Source organism: Citrus clementina, unplaced genomic scaffold (genome assembly GCF_000493195.1).
Source record: "Citrus clementina cultivar Clemenules unplaced genomic scaffold, Citrus_clementina_v1.0 scaffold_3, whole genome shotgun sequence".
Taxonomy (NCBI): Eukaryota; Viridiplantae; Streptophyta; class Magnoliopsida; order Sapindales; family Rutaceae; genus Citrus; species Citrus x clementina.
In genome coordinates this window covers 44,309,910-44,324,806 of record NW_006262339.1, presented here as the reverse complement: position 1 = coordinate 44,324,806, position 14,897 = coordinate 44,309,910, and the positions used below count along the sequence as shown (strand labels likewise).

The 14,897-nt window shown below is 36.5% G+C and overlaps 2 protein-coding genes across 4 annotated transcripts; both read left to right on the top strand.

The window, feature by feature from the left end:
• Positions 1 to 2,165: 2,165 nt before the first annotated feature.
• Positions 2,166 to 8,649, top strand: LOC18047170 (pentatricopeptide repeat-containing protein At1g03100, mitochondrial). Of its 3 annotated transcripts, XM_024188400.1 has the most exons (5): positions 2,166 to 2,350; positions 2,752 to 4,846; positions 6,201 to 6,542; positions 6,670 to 7,585; positions 8,190 to 8,649. In XM_024188400.1, exons 2-3 carry the CDS (start codon positions 2,795 to 2,797, stop codon positions 6,291 to 6,293), a joined length of 2,145 nt encoding a protein of 714 aa, XP_024044168.1. In that variant the 5' UTR covers positions 2,166 to 2,350; positions 2,752 to 2,794; the 3' UTR covers positions 6,294 to 6,542; positions 6,670 to 7,585; positions 8,190 to 8,649. The 3 variants fall into 3 exon arrangements, with proteins under 3 accessions (XP_024044168.1, XP_024044167.1, XP_006444032.1); XM_024188399.1 differs by having other exon boundaries at positions 6,201 to 7,585; XM_006443969.2 differs by lacking the exons at positions 6,670 to 7,585; positions 8,190 to 8,649 and having other exon boundaries at positions 2,752 to 5,503; positions 6,201 to 6,288.
• LOC18047169 lies at positions 7,275 to 8,304 on the top strand. Its single transcript, XM_006443968.2, has 2 exons — positions 7,275 to 7,585; positions 8,190 to 8,304. Exons 1-2 carry the CDS (start codon positions 7,275 to 7,277, stop codon positions 8,302 to 8,304), a joined length of 426 nt encoding a protein of 141 aa, XP_006444031.1.
• Positions 8,650 to 14,897: the final 6,248 nt, after the last annotated feature.

Below are 14,897 nucleotides of genomic sequence, written 5' to 3'. Positions count from 1 at the left end.
AATATAATTATATAAAATAAAATAAAATAACATTTCATTTTATATTAAAATTACAATTAATAATTTATTTTTCATAATTAAGAATATTAATAATTATAATAAATTTACAAATATAATAAAATAAATATTATTCATTAAATATATTTTTTATTAGTTTTGTAATTAAAAATTATAATTCTTTAAATAAGGATAAAATTGTAATTTGAAACTATTTACTCCCAATCCAAGACAAAGTAAACACATAAATTAGATTCTGATCTCCATTCCATGCTTCCATTCCAGTGTAAGTAAACAACCTACTCTCACTCCCATTCCACACTCTCAATCCTAGGATTCTCACTCCCCAGGATTCCCAATCCAATCCAAAAAGTAAACGCTACCTATAAGTTGAAGCGTCGGTGGTCTTGTGCTAATAAATATATTATGGATTTGATGACTTAACTCGGTGAGGGCTCAGGCAGCTAAAGAATCAAAAGAATATTACAGTAGGAGGATAAACATGCAGTGCGAGGATTTGATCAATGGTAAATCACACGTGTGTGAAATATACACGAGCCTTGCAAAATACTGTTTGGTGAATTCTTCCCTCCATTTTATATCGTTAGTTTTCTCCATAGCAAAGGCCGATATCGGATAAAAGAAATTTTGACTAGAGTTGCAAAGACGAGCGAGCCAAGACGTGGTGTGGTTTTCAAGAACAATAATGTTTGTAAGTGGCGATTTTTTCCCCTTCTTTCCCCCTCTCCTTTTTTTAAGATAAGACTGTAACTAACTAAAGAAATTGATTTTAACTGTAACTAATTAAAAAAATTGATATGAAAATCAGTTAGCCAATTTTTTTGGGGACATTATTGGTAGGACAAAGATTTTCTCTTAGTGTTTTTATTTTTGTTTTTTTTTTCTCTCTTAACCTTTTTTTAATTTAATGAGTGGTTAAGTTTCGGTTTTAAATTTTGATGTCAATAATTCAGTTAATTTTTTTAATTTAGTTTACAATTTTTTTCATTAGATTTAGAAACTAAGAGAGAATATGGGAGAAAATTATTAGGAAAGGATCTTAATTCTCATTTGTGACAAGTTAAACTAATAATTTTATTATTATAAGCTTGTGTCATTTTTAACAGCACGATAGAAAAATATATTTTATATAAGTTGCTGATGTAAATAAAAATATGTTCACCATAAGTCTGTAGTAAAATCCATAGTATATATGAGTATCTTTCAATCAATGAATTTAAATAATATGGATAATTTGAACAAATGTGAGATTAGCAATTTAAGCCTAGTTATTTCCATTTTAATCGACAACAAAAATATTGTTCTACGTATTACTTTATTGTAAGATTAAAAAGTGAGTGAGAGAGATCGTATTCTTATCTTAAACAAAAATTTAGAATGAAGGTATAAAATTTTATCATTTTGAAATTTTGATATCACGACTATGTTGACTATTAATTTGTTATAAAGGTCAAATTTTTATAATTTTTTTCTTAATTTATTTCAATATTGACAATTGAGCATACAATAATCAAGTAAAAGACATCCCAAATTAATAAAGTGGGATGCTGTTAAACCCCCCCCCCCCCCCCCAAAAAAAAAAAAGACTAATGCATCAAAGGTCGTGTTCTTTATAATTTAATGAAATTAGAATTTTGTTTATTTATTTATTTTTAATAGTATCCACATTTATTCTTCTGGCATTATTTTGAAAAATCAACAAATTTGTGTTTGGTCTTCAAAATGACAATTTAGTAACGTGGAGTTAAAAGTTGTGAGAGAAAAAATTAATTTGAATGAATAACAAGGTAATTGAAAATTGTTAATTATGGATTATGGGGTTTAATAGAAATAAGAAAAGATTAGAAAAGCTAGAGGAATGTCCATGAAGGGCACTTTTGGAATTAGATGGGTGCTATTGGAATTATTTTAAATTTTAAAACATTTTTAATGGGATATTTTTAGAAGCGGGGCTTTTTTAGGAAATTTAAGTGTGTCAAAAGCTCAATCATTAAAAAAAGAAAACTGAATGACAGGCCTTGTGTCAAATGAGGCCCACGTTTCAGGCCCAAATCCGGTGCCGTATCGATCTTCCTTCGAAACCTCAGCCCAATCCCACTCCGCTCTTGAGTAGTAACCAATTTCGTTCGGGTGTTAGCATATGGAAACAGAGAGCAGAGAATAACGGATATTTTTCAGCTGCAATTCTCTTTTGGTCCGAATTGCACAGACCGCAGCGATGCTAACAGTGATGCTAACTTGACGTGAGTTTGAATTCCACACCGAAACCGTTAGGTCTTCCCAACTTATTTCCTTGTCAACTCAAGCTGCCGTGACTTGTTTGTTTCTGCATGTAAGCTTTTCTATGTTTCTTAAATGTTTGATAAATTGCCTCACTGAGAGAGGAAATAGTGATTTCAACATTTTAGCCTCAGCTGTGAAACCCTGTTGCAATTCTCCCTTTTTCTTTAGCATGGTCAGTGCTAAAAATCAATAATATAGTCATGTTTCATTTAGCGTGTTGCCTCATATTGAATGAGTCGCTGAAATTTTGACGTCGATTTGAATATGCACTTTTTATTGTAATTCAGAATGCAGATATTCTATGTTCACTGTAATTTTTTTTTTCCCATTTTGCCTGGGAGTTTATTTCTTAGTGCTTGGAATTGTTATTTATAATATCCAGCTTCATTCTCGTCTGAATGCTTCTGTCAAAGTCGGTTGTAACTTTTGTGAATGCTGTCATTTTTGCAGAGCACAGGGTTTGTAGTTGGTGTTGTTTAGAAAAATTTTATCAATGTGGAAAGTGAGGCGTCATTTCTCAGCTTCTTCTTCAGCTATACTAGGCTTATTCAATGATAGCTGTCAAAACGCTGCCTGGGTTTCTAGACACCAGATTCAGAGTGCTAGGAGTCAGTGGTTGGGATTTGAGCCCATTCTGGTCCGCTGCTATTTGACCTACTTAAATATGCAAACTGGTGTCTTGCCAAACCTGAATGAATTCACCTATCCAACTCATCCTTTTTCAAGTATGGGTGGAACAATCTTGGTTCAGGCTCGAGACCCAGCAAAATTAAGTGCGGAAATAGAAAATGCTATTAATGAGCATAGATACGGTGATGCATGGAAGTTGTATGAACAGCATATGCAGATGGATGGGTTTCCACGAAAAACACTAGTGAACAAGATTCTAACAAGTTTCGTTGAAAGCCTCGACTCCAAGTGGCTTGAGAAGGCTTATGGATTGGTGGAACAAGCTTTTGAGGAAGGTAAACAGATTCTGTTGGAAAAGGAACCTCTTATTTATCTCTCACTTGGTCTCTCTAAATGTGGTTTACCAGTTCCTGCATCAACTATTTTGAGAAAGTTGGTAGCAACAGAACAATATCCTCCTGTGACAGCCTGGTCGGCAATCTTGGCCCACATGTCGCTAACAGCTCCTGGTGCTTACCTTGCTGCTGAGTTGATTCTTGAAATAGGTTACTTATTCCAAGATGGCAGGGTGGACCCTCGTAAAAAGTGTAATGCACCTTTGATTGCTATGAAGCCTAATACTAATACTTTCAATATTGCTTTGGCTGGGTGCCTCTTGTTTGAGACAACGAGAAAAGCTGAACAGCTCCTTGATATAATGCCTCGAATTGGGGTAAAAGCAGATTCAAACTTACTGATCATCATGGCACACATATATGAGAGAAATGGGCGAAGAGAAGAGCTAAGGAAGCTTCAGAGACATATAGATGAAGCTGTTAACCTAAGTGACATTCAGTTTCGTCAGTTCTATAATTGTTTGCTTAGTTGCCATTTGAAGTTTGGGGATCTTAACTCTGCTTCCAAGATGGTTTTGGAAATGCTTCAGAGGGCAAAGGAAGCACGAAATTCTCTTGCTGCTGCCATGTTACCATTTAATGCTGTTGGGGTCAATAATAGGACACCTTCTGAGCAGAATGTGAACTGTACAAATTCAGTCGATTTAGAGAATAGCGGAATAATTGAAAACCATATCTTGTCATATGAGGACTTCACTAAAGACCGAAAATTTGTAGCTCTTGAGGCTGAGGTAAAGAGAGTGCTTCAAACTTTGTTAGGTATGTTGCAGAAGCAAGTTGAATTGATTACTACAGAGCATGGTATTCTCCAACCAACTGAAAAAATTTACATCAAATTGGTGAAGGCCTTCCTGGAAGCTGGCAAGACCAAGGAATTGACTCATTTTCTTATCAAGGCAGAGAAAGAAAATTTGCAAGTTTCGCATGATGATGCAGCCTTGGGTCATGTCATTACTTTATGCATCTCACTTGGGTGGTTAGATCAGGCGCATGACCTTCTCGATGAGATGCATTTGGCTGGGGTTAGAGCAAGTTCCTCTGTATATGCCTCGCTCTTAAAGGCATACATTGAAGCAAATCGTCCCAGAGAAGTCACAGCTCTTTTACGAGATGCTCGTAGTGCTGGGATTCAGCTTGATGCAAGCTGTTATGAAGCCTTGCTCCAATCCAAGATTGTTCAGAAAGATACTCCAGGAGCTCTCCATCTATTCAAAGAGATGAAAGAGTCTAAAATTCCAAGATCTGGACATCAAGAATTTGAGATGTTGGTCAAGGGATGTGCACAGAATCATGAAGCTGGGTTGATGGCGAAGCTCTTGCAAGAAGTCAAGGAAGGGCAGAGAATTGACTGTGGCGTTCATGATTGGAATAATGTAATCCACTTCTTTTGTAAGAAGAGGTTGATGCAAGATGCTGAGAAGGCTTTGAAGAGGATGAGGAGCCTGGGCCATCTCCCGAATGCTCAAACATTCCATTCTATGGTCACTGGATATGCGGCTATTGGGGGCAAATATACAGAGGTAACAGAGCTATGGGGTGAAATGAAATCATTTGCTTCTTCTACCTCTATGAATTTTGATGAGGAACTTCTGGATTCTGTACTTTATACATTCGTAAGGGGTGGTTTTTTTGCTCGAGCAAATGAAGTGGTGGCTATGATGGAGGAAGGGAAGATGTTTATTGACAAGTACAAATATCGAACCCTTTTCTTGAAGTACCATAAAACACTATATAAGGGCAAAACTCCCAAATTCCAGACAGAAGCTCAACTTAAAAAGAGAGAAGCAGCCTTAGGTTTTAAGAAGTGGTTAGGCTTGTGTTGATGAAGTTTTTCAGCTACTAAATGCTTTTTAACTAGACTTGAGATGTAGAAGTCCTTTAGAGACTGACTTAAACTATGCAACACCATCTACTGTTTTTTAGCTTTAGGAATGGCATGTACATATTGTGAATTGAGAAAGATAGGAGTGACAGTAGGGAGTTTTAGAATTCATTTATTAGTTAACAAGGTTTTTTGGAGTGATACAAGAAGTTTTGTGTGGAATTCATGTGTTGATAGTAGAATTATGAATGAAATGCTAGTGGTAATGGTCACTGTCAGGGGCAGAGTGAAAATTTCTTGAAGGGTGTTATGTTTGCAAGAAGAAAATGCTTGAGAAAGACAACTTTATTTATGGGTATGTTTTCATTTTGTTTATCTGTGACTGATTGTTCGTGTATTTTTTTTTTTCACTTTTTTATACTTTAGGAATACTGTTTGGCTACTGAGGAATACATTAAAAGTTAAGAATTTATTTTTTATCTTTTTAATTGTTAATTATTATGTCATATTGCGAGATCTGGTAACTGAGTTACAGTATAATCTGATTCGACAATAACTGCATTATACTTTTCTTTTTTCTTTTTTTTTTCCAAATCTTATTGGTAATTAGTTTTTTACTTGACGCCCCTGCATAATACATTTATTATTTTCTTTTGATCTTTACCCTGTTGCTGAGATTGGGTGGTAAATATCATGTTTACTATTGTGGTGATTGTGATTCAATGGAAATGATTGCAGTAACCTTATTTATCCAATCGGTAGGCATATTTAGAAACAGAAGATTGTTATTGAGGTTCTATATACTGTCTTTAACTTATTGCGAATTTGTTCGAGCTGAAATTAGTGAAGTTGTAACTTCTTTCTCTTTTATTTTGCTTAATTGTAGAGCTGTCTTTAGCCTTCTAAATCAGTTGATTGTAGAAGTAATGCAAAATGTTTATGCCTTGCAGTAATGAAAGCTTTATCTCATTGTTCCTATTTCTTCAGCATTTAATTTCTAAAAGTTAGCACATGTTGACATAGCGGGATTTACAATCGATCCGCCAATGCAGATTTTGCGTGGATGTTGCTGCTCTGAGTGCCGCAGCAAACAGACTCTGATTTACAAAGCATTGGAGAGGGCCATTACACAATTTGGGTTTTGATTGGTGACGCACACAGCTGCACAGTTCCAGATTATTCCAATTTTGATGTGTATAGCTGCCACTTGTCAAGATTGGCTTGCACTTCTGCATAGAATGGGTATCCTTTATGCTTTACATTTGAATTCTTGGGTTCTTCTTCGTGTCATGCTTCAAAGATCAGGCATGCCCTTTCCCAGATTTTGGCATCATATGCCTTCTCCCTAATGGCGTATCCTTGGGACCCGTCCTGCATAAATGATGCCAGAATAAGTATGTTGGATAAGCCTGGGTGGATGAATAATAATTTTGTGCGTGTATCCTATATTTCAATCTATTGGGCACATGTCGCCACTGGAATCCCTCCACATTGATTGAATAATATTATCTCAATCTATAGTGGGCTCTCACATTGCAAATGACCACGGATGCTGCTGCCACGTAGTCGTGGAGTAACGATGGATCATATCACACGGACGGTATGATCCTTAAACCGATGCCATTCCAGCATGCCATTAATATTAATTTAAATATCTAGTCGTCAGTTTAAGATCATACATATTCAATGACAATATATGTATAATTTTTTCTTTCAGATAATTTTGCCCGTTTTAAAGATTTTCTGAAAATTATATGCCATTATCATGATTCATGGTATATGGGATAATGAATTTTTACAATTTTATGCCCCTGTGCTTTGGATTGAAAACTTTGAGAGAATTGTTTTCGATGAGCAGCATTCTATTTTTTAAACCAAAGGGCAAAGACTGGACTAATTTACTCGATTACTTAATTAAGTAATCATGCCCCGGGACCCACAGTATCCTATAAGTACGCGCCATCAAGTGTAATATAAAAGCAGAAACACTATACACAACACTCATTCACAGCTTGCCGTACAACACTCGGTCACTTTCTCGACTTGCTCCCCCAAAATATTTCTTAAATCCATAACCCTAATCTCGAATTCCCATTCCCTCCTCTCGCTTCTTAAATCATTTGAGCATGCAAGTGAAGCGCTCCCGCGACGCGCACTCGGCCAGCTTCGACGAAGCCGGCCTCCTCGGAATTCTAAACCAGTCATCAACGACGCAGCCTTTGGAGCTCCGCCGGACACTGAAGAATCGGCCTCCGTCTTCGAAGAGAGAGCGACCTCCGTCGGGGCTTCTCACAGCGTCTTCCCCTGAGTCACTGAGGGAGAGTGGTTGTGGTTATGGTCATAGTCACGCTCACGGCCAGGGGCAGAGTGGGAATTTCCTCGAGAGGTGTTACGTTTGCAAGAAGAAAATGCTTGAGAAAGACGTCTTTATGTATGGGTATGGTTTCGTTTCATTCATCTACGTCTCTGATTACTTGTTTATGTTTTACTCTTCTTCTCTTTTAATTCGTTAGACTCTGTTTGGCTGCTGAGAAATGACCATAAAATAATGCAATACAATATTTATTTGTTCTCGCTCTTTTTTTTTTATTAAATCTATTTTACTAACCTGATGTGCTTAGAGTTACAATATAATCTGATTCGATCATAACTGCGTTCTACATTTTTGTCGTGAGTCCTTGATGGCAATTGTTTTTCAACTTTAGGCAGTTCTTGAGCTAGGAAAGTAATTATAACATTTTACTATTCTGATGTTTTGATTGAATGGAATTAGATTTAAAAACGTTTTTTGTTTAATTTGTAGGCACTTTTAGAAACAAATGGTTGTTATTGAGGTTCTATTTATTGTCTTTAGTTTTTGTACTTTTGCTTGGTTTGAAATTACTTAAGTTGTAATTTCTCTCTTTTTTTGTGATTGATTATTTGGCAGTCTTTAGCCTCAGGTTCTTTTCAGTACAAAATGTTATCCCTGTTTTTTTCATCTTTCAATTTGGAAAACTTAGGGCATGTCAACATGATTCTCACTTTATGTGGCAATGCAGACCGATGAGAGGATTTTGCTCCCCTGACTGTCGCAGCAAACAGATCCTGATTGACAATGCACTGGAGAGGATCGTTAAACAACCAAGAGGATCAGGGACTGGGAGCAGTGGATGAACGAGATGAAGGATCATTCAGGTTTTCATTAGTGAATCATGCAGCTGCACAGTTTCAGATAGGAGTAGTCATTATTCTAATTTTGATGTGCATAGCTGTCAGTTTTTGATATCAGCTTGCACTTCTGCATAGAATGGGCATCCTTTACACTTTCCAATTGAATCAGCATAGAAAATATGCCGTTAGGTTGTGTATAGTTGCAGTACTCTGTTTTTGGGATTCATAATACGGTTGCAAAATTGAAGATTTACTTAGTAGTTGTGTTTCAGAATTTGGTTAACATGCATTTGATGCCATTTCTTCATATATGGTTCACAATTTATAGATTGGTCCCTCTTCTTCATATATGCTTCACAATTTATAGATTGGTCCCTCTTCTTCATATATGCTTCACAATTTATAGATTGGTCCCTCTGAAAATTGCAAGTGGTAAACTAATTCTAACAAATTTTTAAACATGATGGGGTCTTGATTCATAATTATTTGGGCTAAGTGTTTGATTGACCATTCTCGTTCACATAATGTTCTCGACAAAGTGTTGTCACCAACACAAGACTATGATTGTTTGGGCCAAGTGTTTGATTGACCATTCGCATAATGTTCTTGATTAAGTGTTGTCACCCACACAAGACTAGAATTTAGATTTGCTAGCCAAACCCTGATTGCAACCTTGAAATGTCTCTCTCTAGCTTCTTTGGTTTTTAGATCTTCATATATTCTATATAACCATGAACATGTTGGCATGTTAATGTACTAGCCTAAGAAGAAATGTTACTCTGATTTGTGCCGGAGATCAATTTACATATAGATCTTCTAGCATTCCTTAGCATGTTAGATTCTTGATAAGTTGATTTGCATTTGATCTTTAGTTGTATTTGATGGGCCAAATTCATTAGTTGTTTGGACTTATAAAATAGTACCTTTTTCCGTATTTTGATGAAAACTCGAGTGAACGCCTCCTGGTTGTGGACATTTTTGTATTTTACAAGCTATAAGAAACTAGCATCATCTTAGCCAAATAAGAGGGCAAAAGTTTGTATTGAGCATAAAGAAGAGAGGCCGGTTGATTGAACTCTATATTGTAAAGATTACCGAAGAATTTTTACTTTAAGCACACCGATATGAGATGAGGAAGTAAATAGAAAATAATGTACTCAAGTGTAGAGGATTAATGTTTCGGCAATCCAAAATTATGCAAGGAAATTTTACAACTTGTTGGTATAACATTTACGCAGGTGTAAAAGTTGTAAATTAGCCAAATCTTGTTTCGTAACTTATGGCCGTACTTTTTCCATTAGAGATCTGAATTTTGAGAATCTTGGTTTAGCCTACATCTGCCCTCCATAATGAAAGGGAGATTGCTTGTACATTTAACAGGGAAGGGCGGTTTCACAGCAGCGCAAGCAATTCGGCCGTCTTCTTTTGTGACTTGTTAAGGCCTCTGGTTGGCCCAATTACTCCAAGCTTCCTGTTATATGGACTTGTACGGCTTTACGCTTTTGGGCTTAGGCTGGATCCACTATGGACAACACGTCTGAAGCCCGATAGACACCCGGAAAACAATTTTCGATTTTCAATTACCTGCACCAGAGCGAGGTATTGGAATATTCTTTTTTTTTTTTTTTCGCTTTTTCCCCTTAAATCTTTCGCCAATCAGAGATAATAAATAATGTTGAAAAAAACTATGTAAAATTTTGGGGTTTCTCTTCTATTAAACAAGGATGACTCTTATCATTATTAGAAGAAGAAGAAGGAGGAGGTTGTAATTAAATAAGGCAAATGCTATGTTACAATTAATGTAACATAGGGGTTCCCATTAAATAAATATGGACGTGGCGACTGGAGCTGGTGGAGATTCGTATTAACCTCTTTGACATAAATGGCACCTGCTCTACTCACGCGAACCATGATATCACGCTTTAGTCAAACTCAGTCACTCAGCACAATGACGAAGAAAAAGAAGAAGCAGCAACAGAATCTCTTTTATTAATTTACTCTTGTGCTTTAAACTCCCCATGCAGAAACTAATTAAAACACAACCTTCGAGCTCGTGTGTGTGCATGCCTGTCAATCTGAGTTCGCAACTGATAGCTTATTTAACAAGCAAAAGTAAATCAAATTGATACATGATCCCTGTCACTTTGCTGTGACCTCACCTCAGCATAATCAATGCTTTATTTAGTAAAACCTGACGACATGTTTTCGAAAAATAATTTATTATTTATATTCTATATACCCTCTTCCAGATTCTATAGCTGGCCAGGTTTAGTGCCATTTCCATGGTAGAAATTATGCTTTTACTTCACCTAAATAAGTTTTCAAGCGTGCGTCATGCTTTGCTAATTACTGAGATGACGGTGGATGCATTGTCGTGTTCTGTTATTTCAATTCTTCAAGCGACGAGATGACAGCGCGCGTCATAACTCAGAATTGCGAACCAATTAGGAAATGAATTGCTTTCAAGTTTTCAACTCACCCCTAGACACTAGACATGGATGTGGAATTGTAGACTGATTCTTCCATGCAGAAGTTTGCACACATCGATATCATTACACAAAACTATGTTCCGCATGTGACAATTAATTAATCTTCATTAAACCAACACTGCACGTTCGGGTCTGAACAAGCCATTTGCGTGCTTCAGTTTAAAGTGCATTGCAGGAAGTGAAGTGGGTCTTAAATTCAAACTGGGCCCGTATAGATGGATGGAGCCTGGAGGAGCAAACTGGCTGCGCCATTAAATTCGCCCGGTACTGGTCAAACTACACATTTAACCATTTAGTGCAGTAGAAAGTAAAGAAACCCTCTGCCACGTCAGTCGTCAGAGATCAACGTAAGCGACGGGTACGGATGACTCAGAGGTGAGCTCGTGTTGTCCAAGGCTGACGTCATATGACGGAGAATCTGATCATCAAATAACACTTCGACACGTGGCTGACTCACTGCCCACGTCCTGCCAAAAGCCAAATTCGGTGCATTCCTGCATCGCTGATTGAATAAAGGCCATTTATATTGACGCATTTTGTAATTTATTTATAAACAACCAAAAAAAAAAAAATGAAGAAACACGCCAAATCTATTAATGTTTTTTTCGTTGTAACAAATTGTAATTTGATTGAAGATTTGGTGCATGATGGAACCCTTTCGTAATGTCCCACCCACTCCAGAATAATTGTTGAACGTTGGTCTCCTAAGTAGGCAACTTATCTCTTACAATGCATGTGAGTCCTACTACTAACAACAGTAAGAGATAAAAAGTTGTGGTTATTATATATCTGATATGCATATGTAATATATTATAATTAATTCCCCCATGTATATATTTCATATTTGTTGTCTTTGATTAGTCGGCAGATTATGGACCTTCGGTTATATTAAATATAATATTAATGCTAGATTTTTAGGGGACGATTAACCGTTTAACCATGTGGACCGATGATACTTGAGCCATGTTAGGTTAGGTTAGGTTGGTTGTACTGCAAGCATGCATTTCATTTATTCTTGTTTATAGCCCCCAGCGATCGTTTTCAGATTTGGAGCTAGCCCCCGGCATGTGAATTGTGAATTAGAGGATCAGCAGGCTAGCTTGAACTCTAGCAACTTCCAAAATACTTAGGGCGACTGATGAAGACCTCCATTAGTTCTAATTACCGTCAGTTTATCTCTGGAATCACAAATGGTCAATGGCTAATAACATCTATGCAATTTTTTATTTAAAAAAAAAAAGCACTAAACTATTGTAAGTAACAAAACCTGCTGGCTCTTATTGTTGTTTATGATCCCCTTCATGGAGTATGGGCATAGCATACTTGTAATGGGCTAACGGCTTGGATATTTTAGTCATAGCAACTTGTGGAGATAGGAACATAGGCACGAACGGAACAGCAGATTCTGGGTATCTCATCAAATTTGGCTGCAACTGTACGTGCCATGCAGCTAGTTTCAAGGACACAAGCAAACACTAAAGTAACGCTGGATAAAAACTCATATAGGTGTGTCTTTTTGTAATGGGTTTGCTCAGATTTCACCTCTAGAAAAGTTTAAGTCATTTTTGCCGTCAGTGCATGGCCAAATATGCTATACTACATGCACCTAGGTTTCGATTCACGCTGGAAATTAACTGCAAGTTTCTCATATGACCTTGGACAGTGGTCAAATTAATAGTTAGGCTGGTTAAGTTTTTTGGGAGGCAAGCCAATATGGAGCTTTCATATTCTCTTTTCTTTTTGGCTTCTTCATCAGATCAAATCTGTCTTGGAAGCTGCACTAGTGACCTTCTCTAAAGCAAATAAATTGTATTTGGTTTGCTTCATTTAACAGAAACCAATGTGCCAATCCCCATCCCCACTTGGATTTTCTGTCTCCTCCTTTACTATTACCTTAACCAAAGCAAACCCGATCTAAATCTTACTACTATTTGAAAAGAAAAAGTTGATAATTTATATCAAATTACTTTAACCATTTTTAGTTCTCCTCGGTATATATTAAGATATTATCATTTTTAATCCACTACTTTTGTAATATGGAAGTTCTAACAATCGGGACAGAGTTAATAGATATTTAGTAAACATCACTAGTTCTAGATGTATTATAAAACAAAAGTTATTTGTAATAATTCTTAGAGATTATCTTTTAAATAAACAACCACATTCTACATATGGGGAACAATCGCAGATCTTGAGTAATATTAAGCTAATTTTTAATAAATAATTTAATTAGCCTTCAACAGGTTGAGCCCACATGCATCATCAGCCAGTTTGGGACCATTGAATTCAACGTATCAAATAAAGCTGGCACGTTAAAAAGGGTATTAGAAATGGCCGGCCACCCAAAGGCCCCCATTCAATAGATTCACCTTTTCTAAACTTACCTTAGTTGTCTATTTTCTGTCTTTATCACAATTTTTTTTAACATAATCTATTTGATCAAATCACAAGCCAACCTCTTTAAATAATAAAAAGAGACGCATCATCCCATCTAATCAAATCTATGGTAATCATTTTTCAATGTACAAACAAAATCAATGTTCCCTTATAAGAAACAAAACGAAACGACGACAAAGGAAACAAGCATTTGGTCCTAGATTGAAACTGGATCAACCTTTACAAACATATTATTAGTCAATTAAAAAAACACTAGTGAAGCTTGCCCGAACTATGTCGCAATGTTTTGCTTCCCGTGGCGTCACTTTAATTACTGTGCTTAGAAGGAAATGGGTTACTAGAACAATTTTATTCCTGATTTAATTTATGCATCAGCTGGGTGCATGTATATGTAAAACTGGAATAAAAAGAGAAGACAGTCAAGTCTGAATGTCTGATCGGTGACCACCAAAGAGAAAGAGGAAACTTGTGTGATTTAGATCACATAAAAGAAAGTGACTGGAAAATTTACAATAAATAATTCGTATGGTAAACAAACAAATTAGAGATACTGTATTGCTTGCAATTAAAGGAGCAAAATCTATAGTGCTTACATATACAAAGGAATTAATGGAAGAGCATGACTATGCCCGGGTCCCCATGCAAAAAAGTCACGTCCGTTCGGATCCAGGCTCGCTTTATGGGATTCTCCATCTCAAGTCTCAACTTGCAAACGTACAGACATGTCGATGTGGTTTTAAATCTTGGTCGTCTGATCCGATCAGAATCTCATCAGATCACAGAGCCCCTTACTCCATTGCTTGCGAGCTGTGGCCTGTGGGTGTGCACACTCATATCTTTACAGTGTGTTTCTTAGAGATTCGTGCAATAAATCGAACAGATCTTTCTACTCGGTCTCAATTGCTAATATCCTAACTATCTCATACCTGCCATCCACATTGTTTCCACAGTACTGATTTGCCAGCGCTTATCTGTTTCATAAGAAAACCAAATTGATTTGAAAAGCTAACGTGCAACAAACACGAAGACTGTGATCTGGAAAATGAATTATATAGTTTTTTTTTTTTTTAAACTTTGAATTGTGCACAGTCACAGTACAACTAGAAGCAAAAATAAATTAGAGAAAATCTAGAAAAATTGATATAATAAATTAAAGCAATTCCTAAGATTAAAAATAAATAATAAATTAGTGAGTCAAGTGAGGGCAATGTCATGTTCTTATCTCGATTTTATTAATTATAAGTTACATTAAATATATGAATTAAAAGAAATTTATCCACTTTGTCAAATAATTAATAAATTAAGCATCCAGGTAGACAAGCTCAGCGGGGCAGAGAGTTGCCACATGGCAGAAAATGTTCGGTTAAAGTTTTTGTTGCGCTAGGGCCCACTTGCTGCCAAATGCCATTGGCTATGAATGGAAAAACACACTATTGACTACTCCAAAAATCTCCCATCGGAAACAGTCAATCCAATCGCCGCACGACACGTGCTGCACCGCACAAAACCCTTTTCGTTTTGTCTGGTAACGCGTGCAATATAACACCATCTTTTCTTTTTTTGTCTTAAGATGAAATGTCTAAACGCGCTTCCCTTGCGAGTAGGAGAGAGAAGAGCTCAGGGGGGCACAGAAAACCATCAAGAGAAGGAGAGACAGCGACGGTGACATGTCTTTGGAACAGAAGCCGTTTCCTTTATTAATTTACGCGG

Bases quoted from the DNA above. Each gene is read 5' to 3' on its own strand.
- LOC18047170 (XM_006443969.2), top strand. From the start codon at position 2,795: ATGTGGAAAGTGAGGCGTCATTTCTCAGCTTCTTCTTCAGCTATACTA.
- LOC18047169 (XM_006443968.2), top strand. From the start codon at position 7,275: ATGCAAGTGAAGCGCTCCCGCGACGCGCACTCGGCCAGCTTCGACGAA. The intron at 7,586-8,189 runs GTATGGTTTCGT...GTGGCAATGCAG, and splicing joins AAAGACGTCTTTATGTATGG to ACCGATGAGAGGATTTTGCT.